Here is a 24959-nt window from a genome sequence, read left to right on the forward strand (position 1 = left end):
TTGAATTAGATGACTGAAGAATCTCCCTTGGAGTAAAGGAGTTACTCCCCTGCAAGGCAGGCACCAAAGACGCATCTGTCCGGTTTGCATCTCCGGAGAATTTTGCAACACAGGAGGTGGGTTTCCATGGTCTATGAGGTCGATCTGTGCACTCAGAGATTCTGAGGCCTGTATCCCTCGTGGAAGACCATGCAACCCGAACCCCTGGACACCGCGACCATTTGCAGAAGCATCAACTTTCCAGCAAATCCTGCAGCTGAGCTTTGGGTTACTTGTAGCCCTGACCCCGAGCAGCATTTGCACTGAAGATTGCCTGCTTACACTCCACGAATGTTCCATGAGCTGGCACTTTGTGTTTTCTCTCAAGGTCCCTTCGCGATCCCTGGTCCGTCAACTGGTGGCTCCCTACGAAGGCAACTTTGACTTTAATTGGGCTTACCTGGTTGCTCCAGACTTGCCCTGACTCTCCATTGCTTGGGGAGTCCCCAGGATCTTGCTGGTCCACACCGAAGCATCTTATCTCTTCCTGCGTGGGTTGCTGTTTCCAAGGCTTGTTGGGTCCAATCCGGGCACCGACACCGCAGAACTTGACATCATTCGTGGGACAGCTCGAATCCAGCTCCTGGCCATCATCAACACCTCCTTGTCCTCGTGGCTGCAGACTCAAGCTTCACCTCTTTGCACCTGAATTACCCGACATCAGTGGGCATTCGTCTATTGTGCCCCTGGTCACTGGCAAGTGACCCAGATTATGTTCCCTCTGCTTTCAGGCTCTTCTGATCTTTGATCCAGGCTTGGATCACACCGGACACTTCTATCCTTCCCGGCTGCAGCACTTTTCAGCAGATCGCCATTGAAATCAACAACGATTCCCAACACCATTTGACACCTATGCACCCAGCTTCCCTGGGTGAGGTAACTCAAGTACTCTGGTGCTGTTAAATGGTAGCGGCAGTTTCAGTCGATATCTTCCAAGTATTTTGCCCGGCGATAATCGCCTCTCATACCACTCGATAATTTACCAATAAAAGAGGCAGGCGCCGGAGACTGGAAGGCAGGAAACAAGGTTTTATTCCGTCGGAGCAGAACACATCAGATCAGACAGCAAGGTATCGTCACGAGGTGCTCTAACTGCATCTCTGAGACCTGGTCTCTTATACACTGGTTTATTGCTTTATTACACATAGTACATTCTTGTGATTCCCTTGATGTGCGGGGAAATATCCCCTGAAGCCCCGGTTCAGATCCGATCCCACACATAGATACAGTAGAAGTTCCCACCCTACCCGCAGTGGGAGATGGCTATCGCGCAGCAGGGAATTCCGCTAATTCCCGGGGGTGTGTGCAACTGGCCGGGTCTCAGGGGGTAGGGGCTTTGATTCTACTGTAATCCCTTTGATGTGGGGTGTTTCCTTTACAGTAGGGGCAATAAACTGCATCCGCAGGGCTAGGTGATGGCCTGGGACCAGTTCGGTCAATGGGGCGCAGAGGAAGGGGGTTATCAAAGGAGAGGCATGACCATGTATGGGTTTGTCGGTCGGAAGTGGTTCCGTAGCAGGGTCGCGCAGAAGGAGAGGGTTTATGGCCTGTATGAGAGAGCGGGGGTGGCCAGCGCGCGGGGGATGCTCGCAGCGCCAAGGGGACCGCGCTGGCGATTGACAATGAGTGGGGTGTCTAAAATGGCGGCCGTGCATTCGTTGCGCGTGGTGCTGGGGAGGGGCAAGATGGCGCAGATAATGTTCAGTTTGCGAGCTAAATTTCCACAGTCCTCCCTTTTAACATATCTCGCCAGCTTGTCCGGCCAATATTTGCCTTTGTTAGCCTTTCAGTTACAGTATCGTCAATGTTCGTCACACATTTTAAAGATACAGAGTCTTTAGGGTAGGCAGGAGTAATCTGACACATTTGTACATTGTCTCATACAGTTTGATGAAGCAGGCGAGGAGGAAGTACATTCAAAGTTGCAGTATAGTTGTGTACATGGCTGGTGTTGTATGAATGTTACTATACAAAGTTACATTTTCTTAACTTCTCAGTGTACAGTCGGAAGTGATTGATGCAACACCATGAAAACTTGATAAGAAGATAGTTAATATAAAAAGGTGGTTGGGAGAGGATTTTCGACTTTTACATGGGTTCTTCTTTCCAGTGTCCTTTTTATAAAGAGCTATCACTGGTAAGCTCTCATTGTTGTTCTTCTTTCGTTGGCACTGTTGAGCACCGGCGGCGGAGCTAAGGTCCAGCTCAAATCCAATTTCTCACGTTGCAGGGTGTGATCATTCATTGTTCTCCGATCACAGCCCTGTTCCTTAACACAGTTCACCATAGGTACTTTGAGACAGGGTACCTGCCTTTTGTTCTTCTGTGGGTGGGTCAGATTCATAATCCATATAAAAGATGGTGAGAGAGAGAAGGGTGTGACGTGCTTCGGGACGCCGAGGGAAGAGGGGGTGGAGTGGGATCAGATCAAATATGTGGACCAAGGGGAGCAGAATCTTCCAGCACTGGGCCCATCAATCGGGCCCGACGGGTTGAGACTTCAGGCACGCTGGTCGGTGAGCAGGGGGCCTCGAGGTAGCCCCTCGCGCTTATCGTCCTGAAAAAGGTGTCTCGTCCCATGCCCTTTTTGCTTCGTAGCCTCCCCCTTGGTCGATGTCATAGATGTTCCAAGGTCTGCAGCCAGGCTGTGCGTCACGTCCGACCCCTCCCTTCCGATGGCAGCACGTTATCTTTAAATGGGTACAAGAAACAAAAGTCTTAGAGAGTTGGCAGGGAAGACATTTACATACTTCATCCTCTCTCCCAACCACCGAGTAGTCGCGGACATGTTTTTATCGGTTGCTGCATGATTGGTGTCTCTTAACTCTGATGATAGTGTGTGCGTTACTAATCTTATCAATTATTGTTGTGGTGCAAGTTTCTGTGGGTGTCCCTGTCCATCGTCTGGCCCCCTAGGTGTCGATTCCTGCGCCTGATACTGGTTGTAGGAAGCCTGACATCGGTCAACCTCCTAGTATATAAAAAAAAAAAAAAAATTCGAACCGGCTTCTCCGGCAGAGGCTCGTTCGTCCCAACACAAGTTTTGTTACTACATATTTCTTTCCGAGGACTGCTAAGTTTATAAAAAGAAAGTGCGAGGTGCTACTGTCACGGGTTCACGAGTATCCATTTCGGGGAGGAACATAAGCTAAGCATTATTTTTGCTGGTGACAATAGATAACCCTTTATCAGTTTAGGCGAGGTTTTATTAGTGAATAAGGTCATCAGCTGTGTCGTTCGAAATACTCTGAGGCGGCTAGTATAGGGCTGGGGTTATCTTTGGGAGAACAGGGTGCTTTAGACATATTACTTCGGGGTAATTGGGCGGGAGTAATTCTGGGTGGTGGAGATGGTGTCCTTTAAGAACAAAAACCACTGACATATAGTCCCCGTGTTGTGGGTCAGATTGGGGGACATCAGTCGTCTTACCTGTCCTTTCCTTCTCAGCCGATTAGGCTTAATGTTTGTAAAAAGGAGAGGTAGTAACGTGGTAAAGTATGTTTGTTTTTGTTTCTGTCAATTTGTTCGAACACCACTGTGTTCAGGCCAATTATACACTTACCAAAGGGGTGTATGTCGTTTAATTTATTCAAGAAGAAAAGAGGGCGAGAGAGAGAGAGAGAGCCTTTTGCGAGGGAGGGGGAGAGAGAGAGAGAGAGAGAGAGAGAGAGAGAGAGAGAGAGAGAGAGAGAGGGAGAGAGATGTGCATCAAGTAGGCTATTTTGGCATACACACGACATAAAACGAGAGAGAGAGAGATGGGTAAGATAATAGGCCACTTGGTGCACATACAACATGGGGTAGCATGGGTCTGTTCCATGTAAGAAAACACAAGCGGGGAAAAGACATAAATTCGGTGATCATGTACACACAAATGTCGGATAGGGTATGACAGCACATGCAACAAGATGGAGACTCAGGGTTGCGTCGAGCACGGGGACCTCTCCTTTCCTGTCCTCTATTCCTATGCACGCTGCGTACCTTTAGTATTTTGTAGTTTATCTTATGGGTTGTCTGACCCTTTTATTCTCCTCCCTTTGATCGGTGGACGCACACTTCAATCATACAATGACGCTCTCTTCAAGTGACCCAAACATGAAATGCATACACATTCATATCGTATAGTCGTAGTATACACGCACAATCATGTCATACAGTTTTCCACGTTTCCAATGATGATCTGTAATTTTTCGCACTATCTCGCAACATTTGTCTATGGTTTCCCTGATATTGAACTTGGTGCGGTCCGTGTCCACTCCACTTTTCAGTCGGAACTTCGTCGTGACCTATAGAGGGGAAAATAAGAGGGGAGGGGAGGTGCAGTAGTAAAAATACCTTAGCGCGTGTAGACACGAAAAAGTTCTACCTACCATGTACCAGGCTAGCCGCAGGAGTGTGTGATACCACGGACTTATTATTCTCTAGGTCGATGCGAAGATGTTCTAGTTCATTCATTTCCTGAATTCGGGTTCCCTGGTCGTACATGTATTTCTCAATTGGTCGTATATTGTGGTGCAAGATATCATACCTTGCGTTCGGTATATACCTTATAGTTGATCATTGATTTGACAACTCTTTGAAAAGGACAGGCATGGTGGGTACAAATTCCGTAAAACAAAAATGTGTTAGGCAAATCGAGTTTGTATTATCGGCATGCTTTCGCTTAGGAGTAACAATCATTTGTTCAAAAAGGAAAAAACTTTCAACAACCTAGATGATTAGTCATGACACTGATTTCGTAATTCCTTTTTTTTTTTTTTAAGAAGCCCTTTATTTAAAACAATGTCAGTATGGAAATACGGGCCTACAGCCGCCATAGATCGGCCACGGTGTGAGAGGCGTCGAGCAACATGAGCAACACTAGATTAATATAAAAAATTTGGTTCCCCCCTTTCCCCCACCATCATGTGTGAAAGTATCGCATACATATATATATGTCTTTTTAACACAAATGTCACGTGGCTGGAACGCCACAAGGAGTTATAGGCCACTCCTACATCAGCGCCATCTTGGGGCGGGGTCGGGCCAGTGCACAGTCTAAGTCTTTCCATGAATTTAGCAGTTGAACCAGAATTCCTTTCGGTGGTTCGAGAACCTTCGTTAGCGTCAAGCTTTGCGTCAGCATGGCGTCACTGCAACCTTGTAGCAATGCCATGGTTCGTTCTTAGGGCGGGGGCAGCAGGCGGGTTCTTCCGCCGACGCTTTACTTTCTCACTGCACCAAGCGGAGGCAAGGCGGCTGCCGCCCGGGGAAAAAAGAGCAATGGCGGTGGTTTTGTCCTTACCGGAAGTCCGCAGGAGTCGAATGTCAAATGACTCCAACCAATTCTGCAAGGCTGAGGGGAGCGTTCTGTCAAGGGTGGGGCCCATGCCCTAGCAAACAAGCTTTTGAGTCCAGAATTGTCTCACGGTGGGCCAGGCCTGGAACCGGAGGGGTCGGCCGCCGGAGTTCAAGGGCAGCAGTAGCAGCAGCTCCTCGGTACAGTCACCGGAGAGGAGCCAGCAGCAGTAACAGTAGCAGATCGGGTGGTGCTGCCACCGGAGTGGCATCAGTTGCAGCGACAACAGCAATCCGGAGGACATCATCATCGGAGTGGGCCCCTACTTACTTGGCTGCGGGGGCCCACTCCCCGCGTCGGGTGCTAGCGGTAGTCCTGGTGAACCCTGTCCTTGGGTGGTTGCCTGGCGGCCGCGTGCAGGGGTGCCGGCTCAGCCGAACGGCGAATGAAGTGGCAGGGCGCAACTCAGCTGGCCGACGTGTGAAAGGCGTGGTTTGGGGTGCCCTCATCTGATGGCGAGCCTCCACCTGGGGAGGTGGGGGAGGTCCGTTCGCGTCGCCTCCCCCCGCCAGGGCACCCTCCGTTATTGAAGGAAGAAGTGACTGGGAAGACCCGCACAGCGTGCCAGGGTGAAATTCAGCAGGCCGATGAAAAAGATGGCTGGGTGCAGCTCAGCTGGCCGGAGAGTTAAAGGCGGTTGGGATGCCTGGCAAGCCTCCACCTGGGGAGGTGGGGGAGGTCCGTTCGCGTCGCCTCCCCCCGCCAGGGCAGCAGCCATAATTGAAGAAAGAAAGAAAACGGGAAGGTCCGCACAGCGTGGCGGGCTTCGCCTTGGTATTTGCCAGAACTTCGGCGCTTCGTATAGCCTCCGGCCTATTCGCACAATCGCTCGCCACTGATGTCAATGGATTTTTGCATGGTTTTTATAGCCCAAAGTCAACTAAGAGGGACCGCCCAAAACAGGCCAATGTTGCAATTTCGAGGAAGGAGAGGCGAGGACGGTGTCACGTGGACGTTAAGGCTTTGGGATGGAGGTTGCAGCAGACTGTTATGTAAATAGTTGTTTTTTAAAACGTGTTTTATCCTGTTCATTTTGCCGGAATGTTGTTATACTTGTAATTTATTAAAAAATGTTTGACCATACTATTTCGCTGGAGCGTTGTACGTATCAGCGATCTGGTTAGCGTATTCGGAAAAAAAATGGCATTTGCTCGATTGCACGTGATCCTAATCAAGTGTGGTGACGTTGATGGTGGGTATCAACAAACTTCCGGTTGTGTCTATTGGGGTCCCTATTTTTGTTCAGTTCCAAATGGACCGGGCACTGGGATTTCCAGTGTCCGAACCCTCTACAGAATGCACATTGATTTCCATCTAAGTCTCTCCGTCCGTTGTAGGGTGTAGATGCATGGTCTCTAGGGGGTTTTTGTCCTGGTTCTCGCTGTTTACCTATGGTATCGAGTTGTACCCAGGTATATCCGAACGGCTCAGCGTGGTCAACTTTCCGGATTTGTTTCCACACATCAGCCGGCAGACATAGCCCAAAGAACAAGTCGATATCTGCTAACGTCATTATCGTTGAGCCTAAGGCTGTACCTAATTCAGTGTAGAAGGCAGTCGGGTTCTTTCTCAAGTCGGGTAGGGTCTTTCTAAAGGTCAAAATATCTTGCCGGTCCCACGGCTGGTAGACCCAGTTATATACAACCCTTCCCTTCGCATCTTGGTGGTTGATGTCGTCGTGTGTTCCCTGACCCCGTGGGGGGACCCAGTAGGGGGCAGCTTCTTTAATGGGCATCATGGCCTCGGCCCTTCCTCCCTGGGGCTTAGTTGCCATGGGGGTTTCCGTTGTGGTTGTCTGTCCATGTTCTTTAAGGTGTCGGTAGACCTCGAGGGTACGAGTGAAGAGGTTCGTTACATCGCCCTTTCTTTCTTCCCCAATGTCTACCTTCCTATATAGGGCCGCTAGGCCTTCGGGACCTTTATCGTGGTACCTATTCTCATATGTATTCAGGGTGCGATAACAGAGCCGTACGACGAAGTGTCGTCTGCGGCTGTCGGCATACGATTTATACACGTCCGTTATATACTCCTCACTTTCTTTTCGCTCCACCAGCGTCCCTACTATCTTGTCAATTCCTGCTCGTTCATCTTTAGTTAACCGATTCATTCTGGTGGACTCTTTCTTTCCTATCTCATGGTCGTCTAGCGTTGTAGTCGACGTTAGGTTTAGTACAAGAGGTTCAGCCGGCGCGGAGGCCGTGAGGGCCGAGGCCCCTGTACTGCTTTCGTTCGTGTTCGGGGGTTGTGGGTGTTGCACTACTGATTGGGAGGGTGCATACGGAGGGGGCATGTAAATGGTCGGGGGACCTAACAGTAATTCGTCATTCGTTTGCTGCCTGGAGGACAACACAGGGTAGAGCAAAGAAGGGGACCTAACAGCGTACTGGCCTGAGGTTTCGGGCTCCTGGCTTAGCTTAGTTTCCCTTCTCTCTTTTATGTCTTCTTCTAACTTTTTAGCGGCAAGGTGAGCTGTCTTTCGTAATTCCTTTTCTGCTTTTACTTCTTCCCTCTTTTTCCGTTGCGTCGCTTCTTTACGCCACATGCCAATACTGTCAAGCATAGTAGGCGTCGTCTTATTGCTACGCAGAGCTACTTCTAGCGCTTCTATCTTGCGATCGTCGAAGGATCCCATCAGTGGCCACTGACTTTCGGGCTCCTTCTTGGTATATTTATGCCACAGCTTGCTATAAGCCACGGCGACTAGTCCATATTTAGTGAACATGTCCTTATTAGGGGTGCCTTCCAGTGGAGCCGGGTGGTTCACCTCTAATAAGCGGTCCGGGCAGAACCAACTACCAATCAGTGGGGAGAAGATAGGCATGACGGGTTTCAACGGGGACAAAAGTCAGCACTACCTATCTTTTCACTGCTTGCAAAGACTAGACAGAATATCTCTATTCCTCGTTATTTGTAAGCAGAGAATACCTCCAAAGAACCAATATCGAACAACTAGTGTTCGGACAATCAATCAATCAATCAATGGGGAGATAAAGATAGGCACGACGGGTTTCAATGGGGACAAAAGTCTGCGTTACCTACCCTTCACTATTTGCAAAGACTAGACAGAATATTCCTATTCTACGTTATTTGCAAACAGAGAATATCTCAAAAAGCACTATTCTTCAAAACAATCAATGTTCGGACAATCAATCAATGGGGAGATAAAGATAGGCACGACGGGTTTCAACGGGGACAAAAGTCTGCGTTACCTACCCTTCACTATCTGCAAAGGGAGAGAGAGAGAGAGTATTTCTACTCCTCCCCGTTTGTAGACAGCGAATATCTCAAAAGAGAACAATCAATGAGCACAATCAATGAGCAATACTAGTATTCAATCAATCAATCAATTATTTCGCACTTTTGTCGTGTTTCACGACCTTACCCGGACCGCATGGACAGTTTCTCGTCTTCCGCCTCCAGCGCCCGATCGTCCTCTATTCTCCGTATTTGCCGCGGCACTCCTGATGGTTCCCAGTCAGGACCGTAGATCACTCGAGAGAGGTCTGCTCGGAACCAGTGAAGTTCGGATGATCGGCTGCCAGACGAGGGTCTATTGGGCAGGAGCTCTCCCGATCGTTGCAGTCGTTCACTCTGTCGTCGGGACCTCTCCCACTGGATCCACGTGTCGCTGATGGGCCCCACGTTTGGGACGCCAATTGTTAAATGGTAGCGGCAGTTTCAGTCGATATCTTCCAAGTATTTTGCCCGGCGATAATCGCCTCTCATACCACTCGATAATTTACCAATAAAAGAGGCAGGCGCCGGAGACTGGAAGGCAGGAAACAAGGTTTTATTCCGTCGGAGCAGAACACATCAGATCAGACAGCAAGGTATCGTCACGAGGTGCTCTAACTGCATCTCTGAGACCTGGTCTCTTATACACTGGTTTATTGCTTTATTACACATAGTACATTCTTGTGATTCCCTTGATGTGCGGGGAAATATCCCCTGAAGCCCCGGTTCAGATCCGATCCCACACATAGATACAGTAGAAGTTCCCACCCTACCCGCAGTGGGAGATGGCTATCGCGCAGCAGGGAATTCCGCTAATTCCCGGGGGTGTGTGCAACTGGCCGGGTCTCAGGGGGTAGGGGCTTTGATTCTACTGTAATCCCTTTGATGTGGGGTGTTTCCTTTACAGTAGGGGCAATAAACTGCATCCGCAGGGCTAGGTGATGGCCTGGGACCAGTTCGGTCAATGGGGCGCAGAGGAAGGGGGTTATCAAAGGAGAGGCATGACCATGTATGGGTTTGTCGGTCGGAAGTGGTTCCGTAGCAGGGTCGCGCAGAAGGAGAGGGTTTATGGCCTGTATGAGAGAGCGGGGGTGGCCAGCGCGCGGGGGATGCTCGCAGCGCCAAGGGGACCGCGCTGGCGATTGACAATGAGTGGGGTGTCTAAAATGGCGGCCGTGCATTCGTTGCGCGTGGTGCTGGGGAGGGGCAAGATGGCGCAGATAATGTTCAGTTTGCGAGCTAAATTTCCACAGTGCTCCCGTGGGTGCTGGCCCTAGAACCCCCTGAGTCTAAAGGGGTTTGCTCAAAGTCCTCTCCTAAGTGTCCTTAACTTCTAAAATTCCAACCGCGACTTTCCCGTAGAATAGTACGGGGCTCGCGCCTGTGTTCTCACACTGCACGCGTCCCCCGTGGGTCTCCTGTGTCACTACCTTGGGTGGTTCCTTGGGGTCCTAGTTATTCTACATGCTCTAGGCACTGTGTCTAGTCAAGTCGTGGTTCTTATACCACTTTCTTAATATATGGTTTGGTCCGCCCCTAGGGCCTATTGTATATTGTGCTACTTACTGTTGTTTGTTTTATAACTGTATTATTGTGTGCCTTGCTCTCTAACTTCATAAAAAGGTTAATAGAGAGTGTTTAGAAATAAATACATATATTTTATATATGTATAACTTGTGTGGTTCTCCTTTCATTTAGTAATTGAAGAGGTTATAATCTGGTAAACCAAGCTGCTTTACACTCCTTCAAGACTTAGCCTGAAGGCTGCTCTCCATAGCTACCACTAGGATAGCTTTCAATAAAGGTTGTCTTTAAACCTATCATCAATAAGGGTTGTTTGGACTGGTGCAAGGTGCCCACTATAACTAGCAGACAGCATATGCCAAGCCAACTTCTCACAAACACTATATCTCTTTCTTTCATATGGCCAGGCATGCTGGGTTCTCTCTGATCGCACAACAAAAAGGAACATAGCCTAGCGTCACTGTTCAACTAAAGACCTCTTGCTCGTGCCCAAGTAAACAAATAAATGTAAATCATAATCATTCATCTCTGCCAAATCTCTTTCTAGTACACAGTGTACTTCCCAACTTACAAACAATTAAAAATGTTTTCTTCCTCCTTTTAGTAAAGTCTTGCCTTGACTACTGCTATCCAATTTAGATGGGCATCTCTAAAAAGCTCTTGCTAAACTCCAGAGGGCCTACAGTCATGCATACCGGCTCATATTTGCTAAGATACGTATATGTTGACTACCTACATATGCTTAACTTTATAATATTTTGGTAGTCGAAATTCTGCCTTTGATTATTTTGTAGCATGATATTTCGAAATTGATATTCTGGAAGTATACCTTTGATCACAATGCGTCCACTTTGAAAACATTTAATTGACTTTCAGTTCGCGAAACACTGCACATGACACACATCAGAGATACTATACAACTATTTCACAACTGCTGCAATCTGAGGTATGGGGAAGATTTGTGCTGCTATATAAGGTTAAATATTTATGTAACAGATTGTATTGTCTTCTAGCAGTAATAAATTAATTTATTGTTATTTAATGAAACGTTGATTTTATTGTTTTGTATCCTTTTTATGATAACAATGTACTTTCAATCTGTCAATAAACGTTTAAACTTTGATATAACTATTTCAGGTTTACAGACAAACAATACAATGCACCACTTTAGCCTGACTCTAATAACCTGCCCTCTATTCACCTAGAAAATGTATAGTCTGTTTTCACCAGCATTTGATCTGTCGAGATGGTGTCTATGATGAAGGAGCTTGCAGCAGCTTTACCGTCTACAAAACAGCCATCCTCAGGGCTCTAAATAGGGCAGGAAATTCCAGAGATGAGTGGACGGAACAGCACCCAGTTTTAGCAAGCAACTTTTCCACTACTGCCTACCTCTAAATGAGGTACATAAAATATGATTGGAGGAATGGTTGCAATTTGTCTAACCACTTGCAATCCATTGTTCTTTTACCCACCATGGCACCTCAGATTAGACCCACCATGGGACCTCAGATTAGACCCACCATGGGACCTCAGATTAGACCCAGGAATATGCAAATCAGCCTTGACCCTGCTCCAACAGAAATAGCCGAGCCCGATCAGCCAAGCTAGGTCCTCTCTAAACCAGAACACAAGCAACCCAAAACCAGTTTCACCCTGATTGGGGCTCAAGTGAGCTCGGTTCCAGTGGCACAATGAGCAAGGGAACAATGGTCTGAAATGGGGCGCAGAGCAATCTCCGCTGGCTCAAGCATTTCTTCCATTACCTTGCTGTTTTTGCAGTAGACGCCCTAAGTGCGATGGGTATTCCCAGGTGTGGGTCCTGTGCTCACTGTACCATAGGACTCAAGCTTTACCTCACTGATAAGACTTAAGTATGTTGAAACCAATCGGGGGTTGTTTGTGTTCCTATCTGGAGCGGACCTGACCAGGCAGTTTGGGCTGGACTGTTCCTAATGGGGCGGGACAAGGACTAATTTGCATAAGGCGGGTCTTTGCCTAAAATGGCTCCGTGGGCAAAAAGCAATGGTCTGGAATGCAGCATAGACTGATTGCCATTGGCTGAGATTAATTCTAGTATTCCTTCCATCACCTTGTGTTTTTTTGCAGTAGATTCCTCTAAATTAGGGAATGACACTCAAACGCATCCTGCAATTTTGAAGAGGTCTAAAAGCTCTTTTGGTCTGGTTCCGTGTAAGTAGTTTGAATCGTTAGGCTTAAAATTGTCTTCTTTGTTTCATTTATATTTGATTTGTTTTTCACACTCCTAATTATACACCTAACCATAAACTTAACCCTCACATTACCTTCACATTTATCCTCAGGCTCTATCTTGCCATCGTAACCTTCAGTCTCATCCTCACACTAACCCTAACTAGAACTGCAACCTTAGACTGGGCTCTATTCACAACTCTAATCACAAACCTAATCTCACACTAAACCTAATGACAACCCTACTACCATCTACTTTCCTTGTCCAAATCAATTTATGGTCTCCATATTTCCTAACCAAGGGCCTGACAAACATCTGGTTGTACCTAATGATTGCAAAAGGCACAGAATGGCTATGTTCTGTGTGTAGATGAGGTCTAGGAACTAAGAACACATTTAGAAGAGGGTAAGCTTCGGCCTGAGGGTGCTCGTAGTGCAAATCCCAGGCCTGGCGTCAAAACAGTGAACTAATGCAGAAAACATGTCTTTGAAGGTAAGCTATGGTCATTTGTGAGGACTGTGATCCCCTTTGATTTATAAGATTCCTATTGTTTACTTGTTAAGGTGGCTATGGGTGTTCCTGTCCTGGGTACATCTATGGCAGTAGAGAGACAACTCTTGTGATGGATTCCTGACTTTTCTGTATTCCTGTTCTCGTGGGGCTGGGATTGGGACCACTATTTAATCTCCCCTCTTAAGCATCAGTGGTATGTCTGAACACTCTTTGCAGGGAGATAATTTGATCTGCATGGTCACCCATCAATTCAGGCAGCACTTCGCCTCAGCATTTGGGTGGCAGGGCCCAGATGCAGTGAGAGAATACAATGCTATGAGGGAAGGGACTTGCCACACCTGTAAGAGACAAAAAGAAGGAGCAAGGGGGAATGAATATGGTCGAAAAGCCAAGGTTACTGGACACCTCATATATGAAAGCAACCACATACCAGCTGAGCTTCCAATCCAATGAAGCAGGAAAATCGTCACTAGTCACACAACCATCAGAATATTGAAGAACCACACTAGTGAGCAAAATATGTGGCTTTCTTGTGATCACAGGAGCGCCTAACCTTGGGACCAGGATGGTCCCAAACCAACAGGCTGAGAAACATGGTAGGAGGGGGAGGCAGTGGATGGACTGGTGCCAGCCAGCTGGAAAACAAGAATGGAGGACAGATACAAGTGGGTAAGGGATTTCTCGTGAGTCTTTCCACTGAATGGCAGGTAAGGGTTTCTTTGGGTTTAGTGTACTGAAATGGGGCAGTGTAATCCACTTTTTCACTGGTAAACCATGGATTAATGCTTACGTGCTATTCTGTCTTTATACCACCGGCAACATTGACCTCACTACAACATTCGGAATCTATTTTAGGTGACACTGTTGCATAGCAGGACGTCCACAATACAGACTGTGACTATAGTGAAAGCACACTTAAATGTTAATCTTGATTGTAGGTGATCTTCCAATCAGGAAGTGTCAGTTCCACTGCACCCCACAAACTTTTAGGTTAATTTCATAAGGAGCAGGCTGAACTATCCTGACTTGGCAACGTCCACTATGACGAGACCCTTGCAACACAGGAAACGTCCTAAACTAAATATTCTAAAATGGCCGCAAGGGGACAGATGTAGGTAATATACAAAGTTGCTAAGTAAATACACATTATCAGGCAAATAAAAAAATGCTAAATTCACTTGAAAGTTTTTAAGTGAAAGAAGAATTTACCTACTAAAGAGCACTCCCAGTAAATATGTAACACTAGATATTTCGCAATATAGACCTGTATGGGCCTATGGGCTAAGGAGGTCAGGCAGAGGTTTCACCACTAAACATCAGTAACCCTGCCTTGGATGTCTTTAGTTGTACACTCCCACGAATGGCTCTACCAAGGCAGGAAGCATGACGCCAACCACACAGTCAAGAGTAAGAAGGAAGAGGCTAAGAAATTAAGCCTCTGAGCACAACAACCTCAATAGAATTCTGCTCAAAGGTTTATAATTTTGGATTGTGGTGTTTGTGAGCGGGTTGGGAGTGGGGTAGGACACACAAGCACATGAATGACCATGCAGATCTCTTATGATGTTGCATATTCTCTGGTTATCCAACAAACTGACAAAACTTGGAGAAATGCCCATTGCTAGTATTCACTCAAGGTGGTGGCAAACTCCGTGCCATACTGCAGCTCGTTCGCCATCCCTAAACTTTGATATTATTCTCTGCCCCCATTTCATTGCCAATCGCTGCTGTCTCCTTTGTCACTTTGTATCTCCTCTCATAGTCACTCCACTGATGTCTTCCATTCTGTCCTCTCTGCCATGCCACTCGGATTTTCTCTTTCATCCGCAGTCTTTTGGCCATGCCCTTCAACACCCTGCTTTCTCTTCCAGGTCATGCCCTGTGACATTACCACTCACCCACTACCGATGACGACCTCTCTGCCCTCTTTGAAGAGTAAAATTTAAAAAACATTCTGAGAAATACCTGCAGCTGGAACGATACGAGGAACGATAGGAAATGGGGCCAAACAGTGTTAGGCCGGCTTCAAAGGAATGAGGCCCACCCCTGCTAGAAGCTGTACGCCACTTTTACACCGAAAAAGGTCACAGGGTTAACATGATTATGTACAAATAGCATTACCTTCTACTAGACCAGTCGCTCTATCATGCGGAAACGACCTTCACTGTTGTAATCCGACATTAATTGACTTTCCGAGGCATTCAGTTATCCCATGATTATTACCCCTTGAATGGCCACAAATGCTTAATTGCCAGAAAAGAGATGGTGTTCGGAGAAAATAAGATTTCAACAAGTGATTTGTTGATGTAGGGAATAGCTACAAGTGTAAAGAAGATAAGACTAGAGTGTAAATTAATTACAAGGACATAACCCCATCATAGCTCTGAGCAGCAACCCAGCACCGCTGCTTTTGTGTTTAGTTTGCAAAGAACAAGCTGAGAAACGGACTCTGTCTTTGTCCGTGAAGTCAACTCAAAATATATGTCTTCTATGGCCCCTATTTAGTCACGCATTTGTACCATCCTTTTTGACCTGTTAATTTGCCCTGGTGATAGGATAAATAATGAAGGAAAGCTGTACATTTCTTACAAGTGTATGGAAGCAGAATTTCCTAATGTAAAAATGTGTGTGCCTGTTAAAAATAAAGCGGTGAGTCACAGTGGAAAGAAGTTTCACGGCCGCCACTAAAAATATTTCGCGGAAGAAACCTTGTGAAGTATAGTAGCAGATTACCGGTACCATAGTGCACACCGTGAATGGTCAATAAGTGTGCATTATAAACGAACATTGTTTTATACAAAACAACAATGTGAACATTATCAAGAAACGACACTACCATGTTACATCGAACTCGCTTCGAAGGAAGTCGTCGCTGGAAAAAGATATACCCTTGAGAGGGTTGTGCACGCTTGCGTGCCCTGCCCGGCGACACGCTGCTCTTATCGCGGATGCGAACCTGCTGCCAGCAGACCGTGGCGCGGGAGGCGGGCAGAGCTGATGACCTGAGCTAAACAAACACTTCATTAGGGCTCTCCTTGCCTTGGCTGCACGGCGCTTGTCTGAGCCCGCCCACAACCGGCCCAGGGCACCGCCGCTGCTGATTGGCTTCGTTTATCTGTCAGGAGGCGGGCTCAGCTGCAAGGTGTGCTGTGGAACAGCGAGGTGCGCAGCCACAAGTGTCAGCAGACGGCAGTGCCGAAGGGTCGTTAAAAGTACATCTGTGTAGTCCGCAACCCATACTGAAGCAGCTGTTCGTTTAGGAGGTTGTACGACAGACATCGAACCCAGACGCTGCACACCTGGAAGAAACGCACCTGGCTTGGAGAAACTGCACACCCCGGTACCCTGGGCCGCTAAACCCAACACGGACATGCCCACGGAGGTGGCTCCCGCTGGCCGGGGGCATCCTTTCCCCGAATTTCGCTCCTCACCGGCGGTGCGGGTGCTGAACCGGGGTCCAGACTACCTGCGGCGGCAGATGGAGGGCGGTGGCAGCGGCCGAGTGAGTGCCGTGGAGCGGCTGGCAGCGGACCGGCTCAAGTACGTGAAGAGCCCGCAGGCGGCGGGCACCGGGGGTGGCACGCTCAGCTCGGCCTCGGGGAGCAGCAGTGAAGGGTGCTCGGCGCAGAGCGGGGCCCGCGAAGCGGGAGTCCAGAACGAGAACCTGGAGCCCGGCAGCACGGGAGAGGGCGGCATCCCCCGGCGCAGCAGCTCCAAACGGCAAACAAGACCCGACTCCCTGCTCATCTACCGCCAGAAACCCAAGGGCGAGGGTGGCAAGGACCCCTCCCGAGGCGGCTTCGTGCGGAGGCTTTTCCAGGGCTCTGGGAAGGACAAGGGGACCTCGTCCGACGCCCCAAAGACTATCACCCACCGGGAGGGCATCGAGGCGGGTGCCAGGGTCCCCTGCTCCGAACCCCGCCTGGAGCCCCCCGCAAAGAGTTCCCTCCTGCCGCCAGATTCCCCCCGGCGGGGTGCGGGTGTGCACCGGTCTCAGTCCGACATCAGTTCGCGCTACTCCAAGTCCTTCTCGGAGTTCGACACCTTTTTCCGCTACTGCGGCCTAGAGCCAGAGGTCATCGAGGCGCTAGGCCGGGAGCGCTTCTCAGCCGAACTGCCCGCAGCCAGGGTGCGCAGCGTCAGCATGGCCACTTCAGACAGCGGCTTCAGCCGGCACAGCGGCGAGCAGGGGCTGCAGGAGGACGAGCTCCACGGGCAGCCGCACAGCGGGCCCTCGGTCATCGAGCGGAACGCGCGCATCATCAAGTGGCTGTACGGCTGCAGGGCGGCGCGCGAAGATCGGGGAGCCCGGGAGCTGGTTTGAGGGCGCTGGGTGGACTTGAACTGTTTGTATTGGTTGTGTGCTTGGCCCGGTGATCCCTGGGTGCAACCATTGCATCTGTGTATGAACGTGGCATTGACACTGCGTGTCCCTTGCGCGCATATTCACGAACCTGGCTCTGTGGAGTTGGTGCTCTGGATCCACTACTTGCACACCCACAGACCTGGCAATGTGGGGCGACTGCTTTCCATGAACCTGGCACAACGGTAGCCAGCCACGATATGCACACCCACGAACGCTGCGGAGCCACGATATGCACACCCACGAACCTAGCTCTCTGGGCTTGTTTCTGGAGGCCACTACCTGCACCACTATAGACCTGGCACTATGGAGCCGCTGCTAATACGAACCTGGCACAACCGTGTCGCCTTGTGCATCCTCGCGGCCGTGACACGGCGGGGCCTCCTTGTGCATAGCTGGGAACCTTGCACTGCGGAACCACTATGTGCATACCTACGAACCTGGCACTGAAGAACTGCTGTTACTGGAGCCACTATGTGCACATCTACAGACCTGGTGCTGGGAGCTACTGCCTTCATACTCCTGGATCTGGCACAGGAACTGTGCCTCATGAATCTCACTAACGTGGCACTGCGCTGCCACCTTGTGCATTCCTACGAACCTGGCACTGCTTGGCCACAGAGGGCACACCCACGAATTTGAATCAGATGGGCCACTCTGCGCATATCTGAAAACAGTGGACCGTTCCAGTGAACCCATTGTTAAATTAAGGTCACCACCTGCGAAGACCCACCCTCCATTACATACCCTACTCATACATTGAACAGTCACATCACTGCAAACCCCAAATGGATTTCTGATGGAGAGTAACTCAATTGGAGACCCTCCCCCATGTACATAACTCATTATGTCTCTCACCACCCTCGTGTACATTAGCACCATCTGGATCTGTTTGCTACACAGGCCCGTGACTGTGGTATCTCCTCTAAGGCTGCATACTGTGTATGTTCTTTATTTATGTAAATATATGGTGTATTGCCAGGTACCGGATGTCTGTGTGTTTAGGTATGGCCCCAGATGAAATAATGGCAATGTTCTTGTTGCTACCATCGTCAGTTTTACATACTGTCTTGAAATGCGTTTAATAGTTTTGTATTTGTAAGTAATAAATGTTTATTTCCCAGAAGAGTATATCCCCTGTTGAATGGACGGGCCCAGTGTACCTGGAAGTGGATCATATGGTTCCCTAAACGATCCTTTTAAAATGCATACTTCAGAGGCCAGCTAATCTCACACATTTTTAAGGACTGCTTCGACAAAGGCGACATTGAAAACAAAGTGATTTAGCATGTCGGAATAATAGTAAATACAGGAGATTTAGGCTAGACCATCCAGCTGCAACCAGTGTCGCCTCTGTGGCTACATTTTTAAAAGTGCATGGTTCATGTTGCTTTAGATTACGCTCAATGTTTATCTTCGGGTTGTTGTCAGTTCAGGGTATGGTTCATTTTTTGGGGGGGTGCGAGCTTTTCAGCCTTTTTACTTTGAGGGCCCTGCAGTGTTGTGTTTAAAAGCCTGTGATTAAGACACACAGCGGCTCGTCTCCAGTCTGTATGACAGGGCACAACCCCCCACGCCTTTATGTTTGTAGTAATGGACAACATGCGGTGAAGGTCAGACAGGAGGTCAGCTAATAGGGCGCCTGCCCACTTCTTGCTCTGTGCATGCTCGTGGTTCTCTCTGAATACAGTGGGTGGTATTCTGAAACTTGTTACGTGTCCTCTAACTATCGCCCTCACCACAGTCTCTCCTAATGCCAGCTTTCTATAACTCATCTGCTGCAAAGAAAATCACTTTCTTTTCGTAAATCCGCAACGCTTCTAAATCAATTACAGCTTAATCTCTGTACCACAAAACCACATGTAAGTCATCATGGTAGCATTGAATCAGTCATTTCCGGTGCTTTGGAGGCGTTGAAGCTGCGCAGCCGCAGTGCAACATCTGTCAGCAGGGCCCGCGCCTTCTAGGGCTCTGCACCATCAAACGGAGAGTGTGGACTGGATTGATTGGACCTGAAGTTCGAGGTCGCCTTGTTTCCCCCCCAAACTACAACTTGACGATTTAAACATGCAAACTTTATAACCTGCCTATCGGAACCCTGGTGAGGAGTGGACACATACATAGTGCTGCCGGTGCACATTTGCACATTAAAAGCCATCGTGTAAGGGGTAGGGATTCATCTGTGTTTACACCTGGGTAGCCTTTGAAAAGAAACTCTGCCACCACAGAACCTCCAACATCTCTCTTTTGATTCAAGCCGCTATAAATACCTCCTGCCTGTGCGTGTCAATCACTTCGGTCATATGCAGATTCATGCACATTGCAGCCCTTTTTTCAGCAAAGAAACTTTTCCAAGTACATTTATTTAGACAATTTTGGTGGGCGAATGAGGCCCCGGGGGTGGTTAGGACTCGATACAGCACCAAATACTGTCGCACACGCATCGCCAAAACAACAGCGTTTGGTACCTGAAGCGACACAGAATTTACGATTTGTTTCCTTTCAGGACTATTTGAGAAATGAGGCGTTTTTCAAAGGCCCTACCCAAGGCGCTGATTAAAGAACAGATTTTTCGGTGCCCTGGGGAAGATGATTCTAGCAGACATATACACGCCCCACCCCTGCCCCTTGTTAACCATTGCCCGCCTTGGGGACACTCGCACAACAAGGGCGTTATTTATAACCGCTGCTCTCGTTCGGAGCCCGTGGCCTTCCTCTCAGACGTGTAGCGCTTCAATGCGAGGTGTTTCATTTTCTTCACTGAAAGTATCATTTTCCACTTTCTTTTGTTTGACCCAAAGAGACCCCTCCCCCACCTCCTCCCCCAAAGTGCAGCCCTTTAGTTCTGCGTAAAATTTGCACAGCCCCTGCCCTCGTTAAAAGATGGTCGTAAAACTGTGGAAGTAACTTTCTGGGCCATTAGCCCCCAGAAGCCTTCGCAGCAGACTTGCATACCGACGTGCTGCTGACAGCAGTAATTGAGGCAATCTGTGGAGGGGCCTGCAGGCCTGGGCTCGGTTTCTACACAGCCGGGCAAACGTATTCCACAATGCACACTTATCCGGATCACAGGTCATCCTGTGTGTTGTGTAAACACCAGCAAACGCTGCTCTGCTGCTAACACGACAGATGCAGAGCGCCTGGCCTAGACTGCAGTAAATCTTCAGTTTAGTACAGCCTTTAACACGACTCAGTACCGGGACATACATGTCAAACTCGATTGAGTGGCCGAATGATTATTTTAATTTGGATAACCATTTTCACATATATAATTAAAATTACAGTTTTCACTCGGTTAATTGAAATGTCTTCTCTACAATTTGTAAAATTCGTGTCCTCCGTTTTCTCTGTGGCAGACTGCTGAGCTGTCCTTCTGTTTCATGTTTACTCTTTAGAGGGATCCTATATGCATGCCCCGAGGTGTGATTCCCTGCCCTTTCGCGTGATAATTAAATTGCAGAGTCCTCCGGCCATGGGAAAGTTCAGAGAAGCCTCACTGCAAGCGCGCCAGGCGCCAAACAGGCATCTGTTTATTTTTAACGTCTCTGGAGTGTGTTACATGGGAACATGTGGCCCGTCTCACTCTTCTAAACACAAGCTAACTACAGGCCTTTGCCATTTAGGCCATATATCGCACCTATGCTCACAGGACCAGCTTACAGGCGAGTGTAAGTTTGCTCTAGAGAGCCAAAAGCGGAATTTTAAGCACAGCGCGAGCATGCCCGCGAATCCGCCATTCCCCTGAAACGAGTGCGCTTTTAGCAGCAATATTACTGTATGAAGCCGACTAGGTTACGAGTCTCTCCTATTTGTGGTTATTTAGTAGTGGACATCGAAAATAATTTTCAAGACGATGTATACGAAACGTTTCCAGTTATAGGTTGATATCAATATATTTTATTATATGTTGAGTTGCTTTATTCTGTTTATTTTAGCGTTACCTAAACTGGTTATCAATATGCAATGTTATGAAGTGGCGCAAGCCGCGCCCCCAAACTATTGACCAAAGTAGAGCCTCACTCACCTATTCAGAAATAACCCTCGCAGACAGAAAGAAGTGCACGCTAATGAAAGCATCTGGTTGATAAAATAAGTTATTAGTCTACAGAGTGCTTTGCATCTTACCGGGGGTAAAAGGCGCTACATAAACTCTTCCAGCCATTACATGAATATATTTTCACTTGCTTCCAATTTTATTGCCGTTTTTCTACTTCAACGACTGTGATTAGTAAGACACTGTTATTAAGTTGAGATATATATCAGAAAACCACCGTCTGCAAATCTTTTAAATTGTAAGTTTGATACGAAATAGCCCACTCTTTCTATGCTCATTTGAAACACACTGGCCAGCAGTCCTGCTGCACTCCAGGGTTACTGTATAACCAGTTTGGCAAATCGGGTTATGGCTGTGAAAAGAGGCAGTGTCCCATATTTCACCACACAATACGGAGAAAGGGCAAAGTCCTGGTCTCCGCGCCGATGACGTCACCCAACTGCTTCCAGTACAGGCCTCCATTGTACAGTATCTGTATCTTGTAAATACGAGTGCGCAAGCGTGTAGTGCGAATGTTTTGTAAGCAGATTTATATTGTACATTAACCAGAGGAAAGATGTATTTTGGTTTTAAATAAAAAATGCTGCTGTTAATGCTCGGATTTCTGATTTGTCAAGCCTCTGCTTGGTTTGGCACACGCTGGCTTTTACTACTGACACGCTGGTTTGTTTATTATGGTTATTCACCGTGTTGATCTGTGCAAGGCCTGAAGCACACCTTCCATCTCTCAAGCAATTCACTAATGGCACCCTGTGCTGTTGGACTTGTTTATTAACAATTGTATAAAGACTGCAACCTGCCATTAGTGTGGCATCACATCACTTTTTTATTAGTCTGATATATGACTTTCAAAACGTTTCTGCCGAATGCTGAAGTCTAATTAGGTTTTATAAAGGGGTTCGATCAGTAGGTCAATGTGTAGGTTTTTTGTCGCATTAATTCACAGTTTGATTGGGTATCGACGAGAATTTGCCACAGGTGGTATTTTAGTTCAAGTCAGAAACTTGAGTTCGCCATTTAATTTCAGTCTGATAATCCACCAATCCTCATCACAGACGTTGGAACCATTTCGGAGCCCTCCCCTGGATCCCATCCACAGTATGTTTACCACAAGGACGTGATTGTGATAACATGTTTATAGCCTCTTTGATTTCCAAATAGATGCTACCTCAAAGATGAAATGTACACTAGACTCCAGTTCATTGGTACAACATACTAGGTGCCATTTTGACCTATATTCCTTTCCCTTCCCTATCCCCACAATAGTGACCGCCCATAGGCGGATTGAATTTGTGGAGAGAGAATGAGCCCTGCTTTTCCCTTTGTAACATGTAAGGTTTAAGTTTTTTTCAGCAAGCAAGTGAGGTGTTCCATGATTCATGTTTAGTTATAGCCACAGCCCGAGGTGTCATATTCAGTGTAATAAAGGCCATCTGACAGACAGAGCCAACTTTGTGTTGAGGGTTGCACAAGATCTATTCATCTTCAATATATCCATATACATTTGAGGGCTTGTCTGCAGGTATCTTGGGCTTCCTGTTGTAGAAAGACCTAGTGTGTGCATTATCAAGACTGCGAGTGGGCTTTGGACCAGTCATTGCTTATCATTGGTTAGATTTTTATCAATCTAATTTCCTTGCTTCTTATTCAATGACGTTCCTTCCTCTTCACGTGTTTCTCTCTCTCTCCTGGCTCACGCTTCCACTACTTTCCTTTTAAAGAAACTACTTTTTTATTTTTCTCCAAGCACTCCATGGGAGGATATGTGTTTCTTTCCTACTCTCTGTGTTCCTGTCTTGATTTAAATTTGTCCCATTTCAGTTGTCTGTTTTGCTTCTCCCAACTTCCTTGGTTGTCCTCCCACTCCACTCTGCTCTTCCATTGCATTTCATTCACTCACCAGTTCCCTTGTTACTCTGAAACCCCCCCTTGTTCTTTGGTTGATATTGCCGCTCGTCCATAGTTTATTTTCTGCCACCCCAGCTTCTTGCCAGAGCTCCCTTGTGTGTTGCTTCCCACGCTTCCTCTGTTGCTCTCCAAACCCTTGTGCCCACTGCCACCTCTACTTCCTTGGTTGCTTTCTGCACAGGAAACAGCATTTACTATGAAGGCAGAGCCACGCGTGCTGTTTCAACGCAAGCGGAATAACGCTTGCCTGAACCACACATATGCGTTGTTAAGGCAGTCAGCAGTCCAGATGTAGAGCGGACAGGCTGGGAGGGGAACAGGAAGGATTGTGACAGGAAAGACCAGGATGCAGCTTGGTAATGGGGCTGGAGCCGGGTTTTAGGGGCGTATTTTTTGGAGCTGGGGTGAGTTTTGGTGCTTATGGCGGGGGTCGAATAGTTTTATGGGGTGAGAGCTGGGATTTAGGGCTCAGGTGGGGCCAGTTTTCAGGGCTTGGGGTCAGTTTTAGTTAATGCTCAGGGTGGGGTTCTAGGGGTGAGTTTTTTTGGGGCAGGGGGCCAAGTTTTGGGGGTCAGGTTGTTTTTAGGGCTGGGGCGAGGTGGTTTGCAGGGCTGGGGTATCAGGTTTTAGGGCTCGGGGGGGTAGGGGTCATGTTGTGAACTTTACCTTGCATATCCCTTTACCAATCATGCATTTACAACTAAATTCGTTGTACAGGCATGCGTGGTAAAGACGCAGTCGTGGTTCAGACCCGGTACTTAATTTGAGCCCGTGGTTTCCGGTGTTCAGAACCAGCACCTAATCATCAGCACAGGCGCTTTTAATGAACACTAGTTAAGGACACATTGATTTACAGGGAGATTAAGTTATTTGCCCATAATCACATGCTGTTGAGTCGATACCAAGTCAGCAACTCTGGCAATTATGCCACATCCTCTCCCCTCATTCATAGTTATTAGTTGGTTCTGTTTTAGGCGGCTTTAACAGGAGAAATGGACTGGTGCAAGCTGCCTCCTGACAAGAGCCCCAGCACTTATTTCTTTTTTTTTTTTACAAATCAACATCTTTTCAGACCACGTTGTTTAGGCATGCTTTGTTAAGGCATGCATGGCTGTATCATACAACCCTCCAAACTCTCCCTGCCCTTCCATTGCTTTTCATCTTCCGCCAGTTTATTTATTGCTCTGCCATCCTTGCATACTCTTTCATTGCTTTCCATGCCCCCCTGTCATTGCTCTGCGTCGACTCCATGCTCCTCTACTGTTTTTATTCTTGCCGCTCTTCTCGGTTGTTCCTAGCTCCTTTCCATTTTTAATTTAAATAGAAATGTGTTTTTTATTGCAAATGGCCTGGAGGTGCACTCTGCTATTAGACCACTCACTCCATTATTTCTACACTCCTACACTTACTTTTTATTTAATTGAATCTACTATTTGAAAATGGCCATCATTAAAACCAAACTTAAGGGACAAAAATGGCCATCCGTGCATTATGACGCGTGTCATAAATTGTGACATCATTATGCATGTGCATGGAATGTCATCTGTCTTAGAATGCTTCTTTGTTTTCAGAAAACCTTTTCCATGAACTGCCTCCTGGTAGTGTAGAAGCAGTATGCCGAACTGCTGGGCATCTGGTTTTCTCATAACAAAATATTTTGCGATGGCTGCCAATGCATCCATATTGATGCACCACTAATCATTTTGATTTAAAAAATATATATTTTCACTGCGCTTTAGAAACAAGCACTGGCATATCCCATAACTTAGCGCCA

The 24959-nt window shown here is 47.6% G+C and overlaps 1 protein-coding gene across 1 annotated transcript; it reads left to right on the forward strand.

The window, feature by feature from the left end:
* Positions 1-16002: 16002 nt before the first annotated feature.
* On the forward strand, positions 16003-21875 carry FAM110C (family with sequence similarity 110 member C). The gene has a single exon (XM_085610796.1). The coding sequence runs from the start codon at positions 16231-16233 to the stop codon at positions 17182-17184; it is 954 nt and encodes a 317-aa protein (XP_085466922.1). The 5' UTR covers positions 16003-16230; the 3' UTR covers positions 17185-21875.
* The last annotated feature ends 3084 nt before the right edge of the window (positions 21876-24959 follow it).

This window comes from Triturus cristatus, chromosome 6, assembly GCF_964204655.1.
Source record: "Triturus cristatus chromosome 6, aTriCri1.1, whole genome shotgun sequence".
In the NCBI taxonomy this organism is placed as follows: Eukaryota; Metazoa; Chordata; class Amphibia; order Caudata; family Salamandridae; genus Triturus; species Triturus cristatus.

What these genes read in the sequence shown, in the direction of transcription:
- FAM110C (XM_085610796.1), top strand. Translation starts at nt 16,231, where the DNA reads ATGCCCACGGAGGTGGCTCCCGCTGGCCGGGGGCATCCTTTCCCCGAA.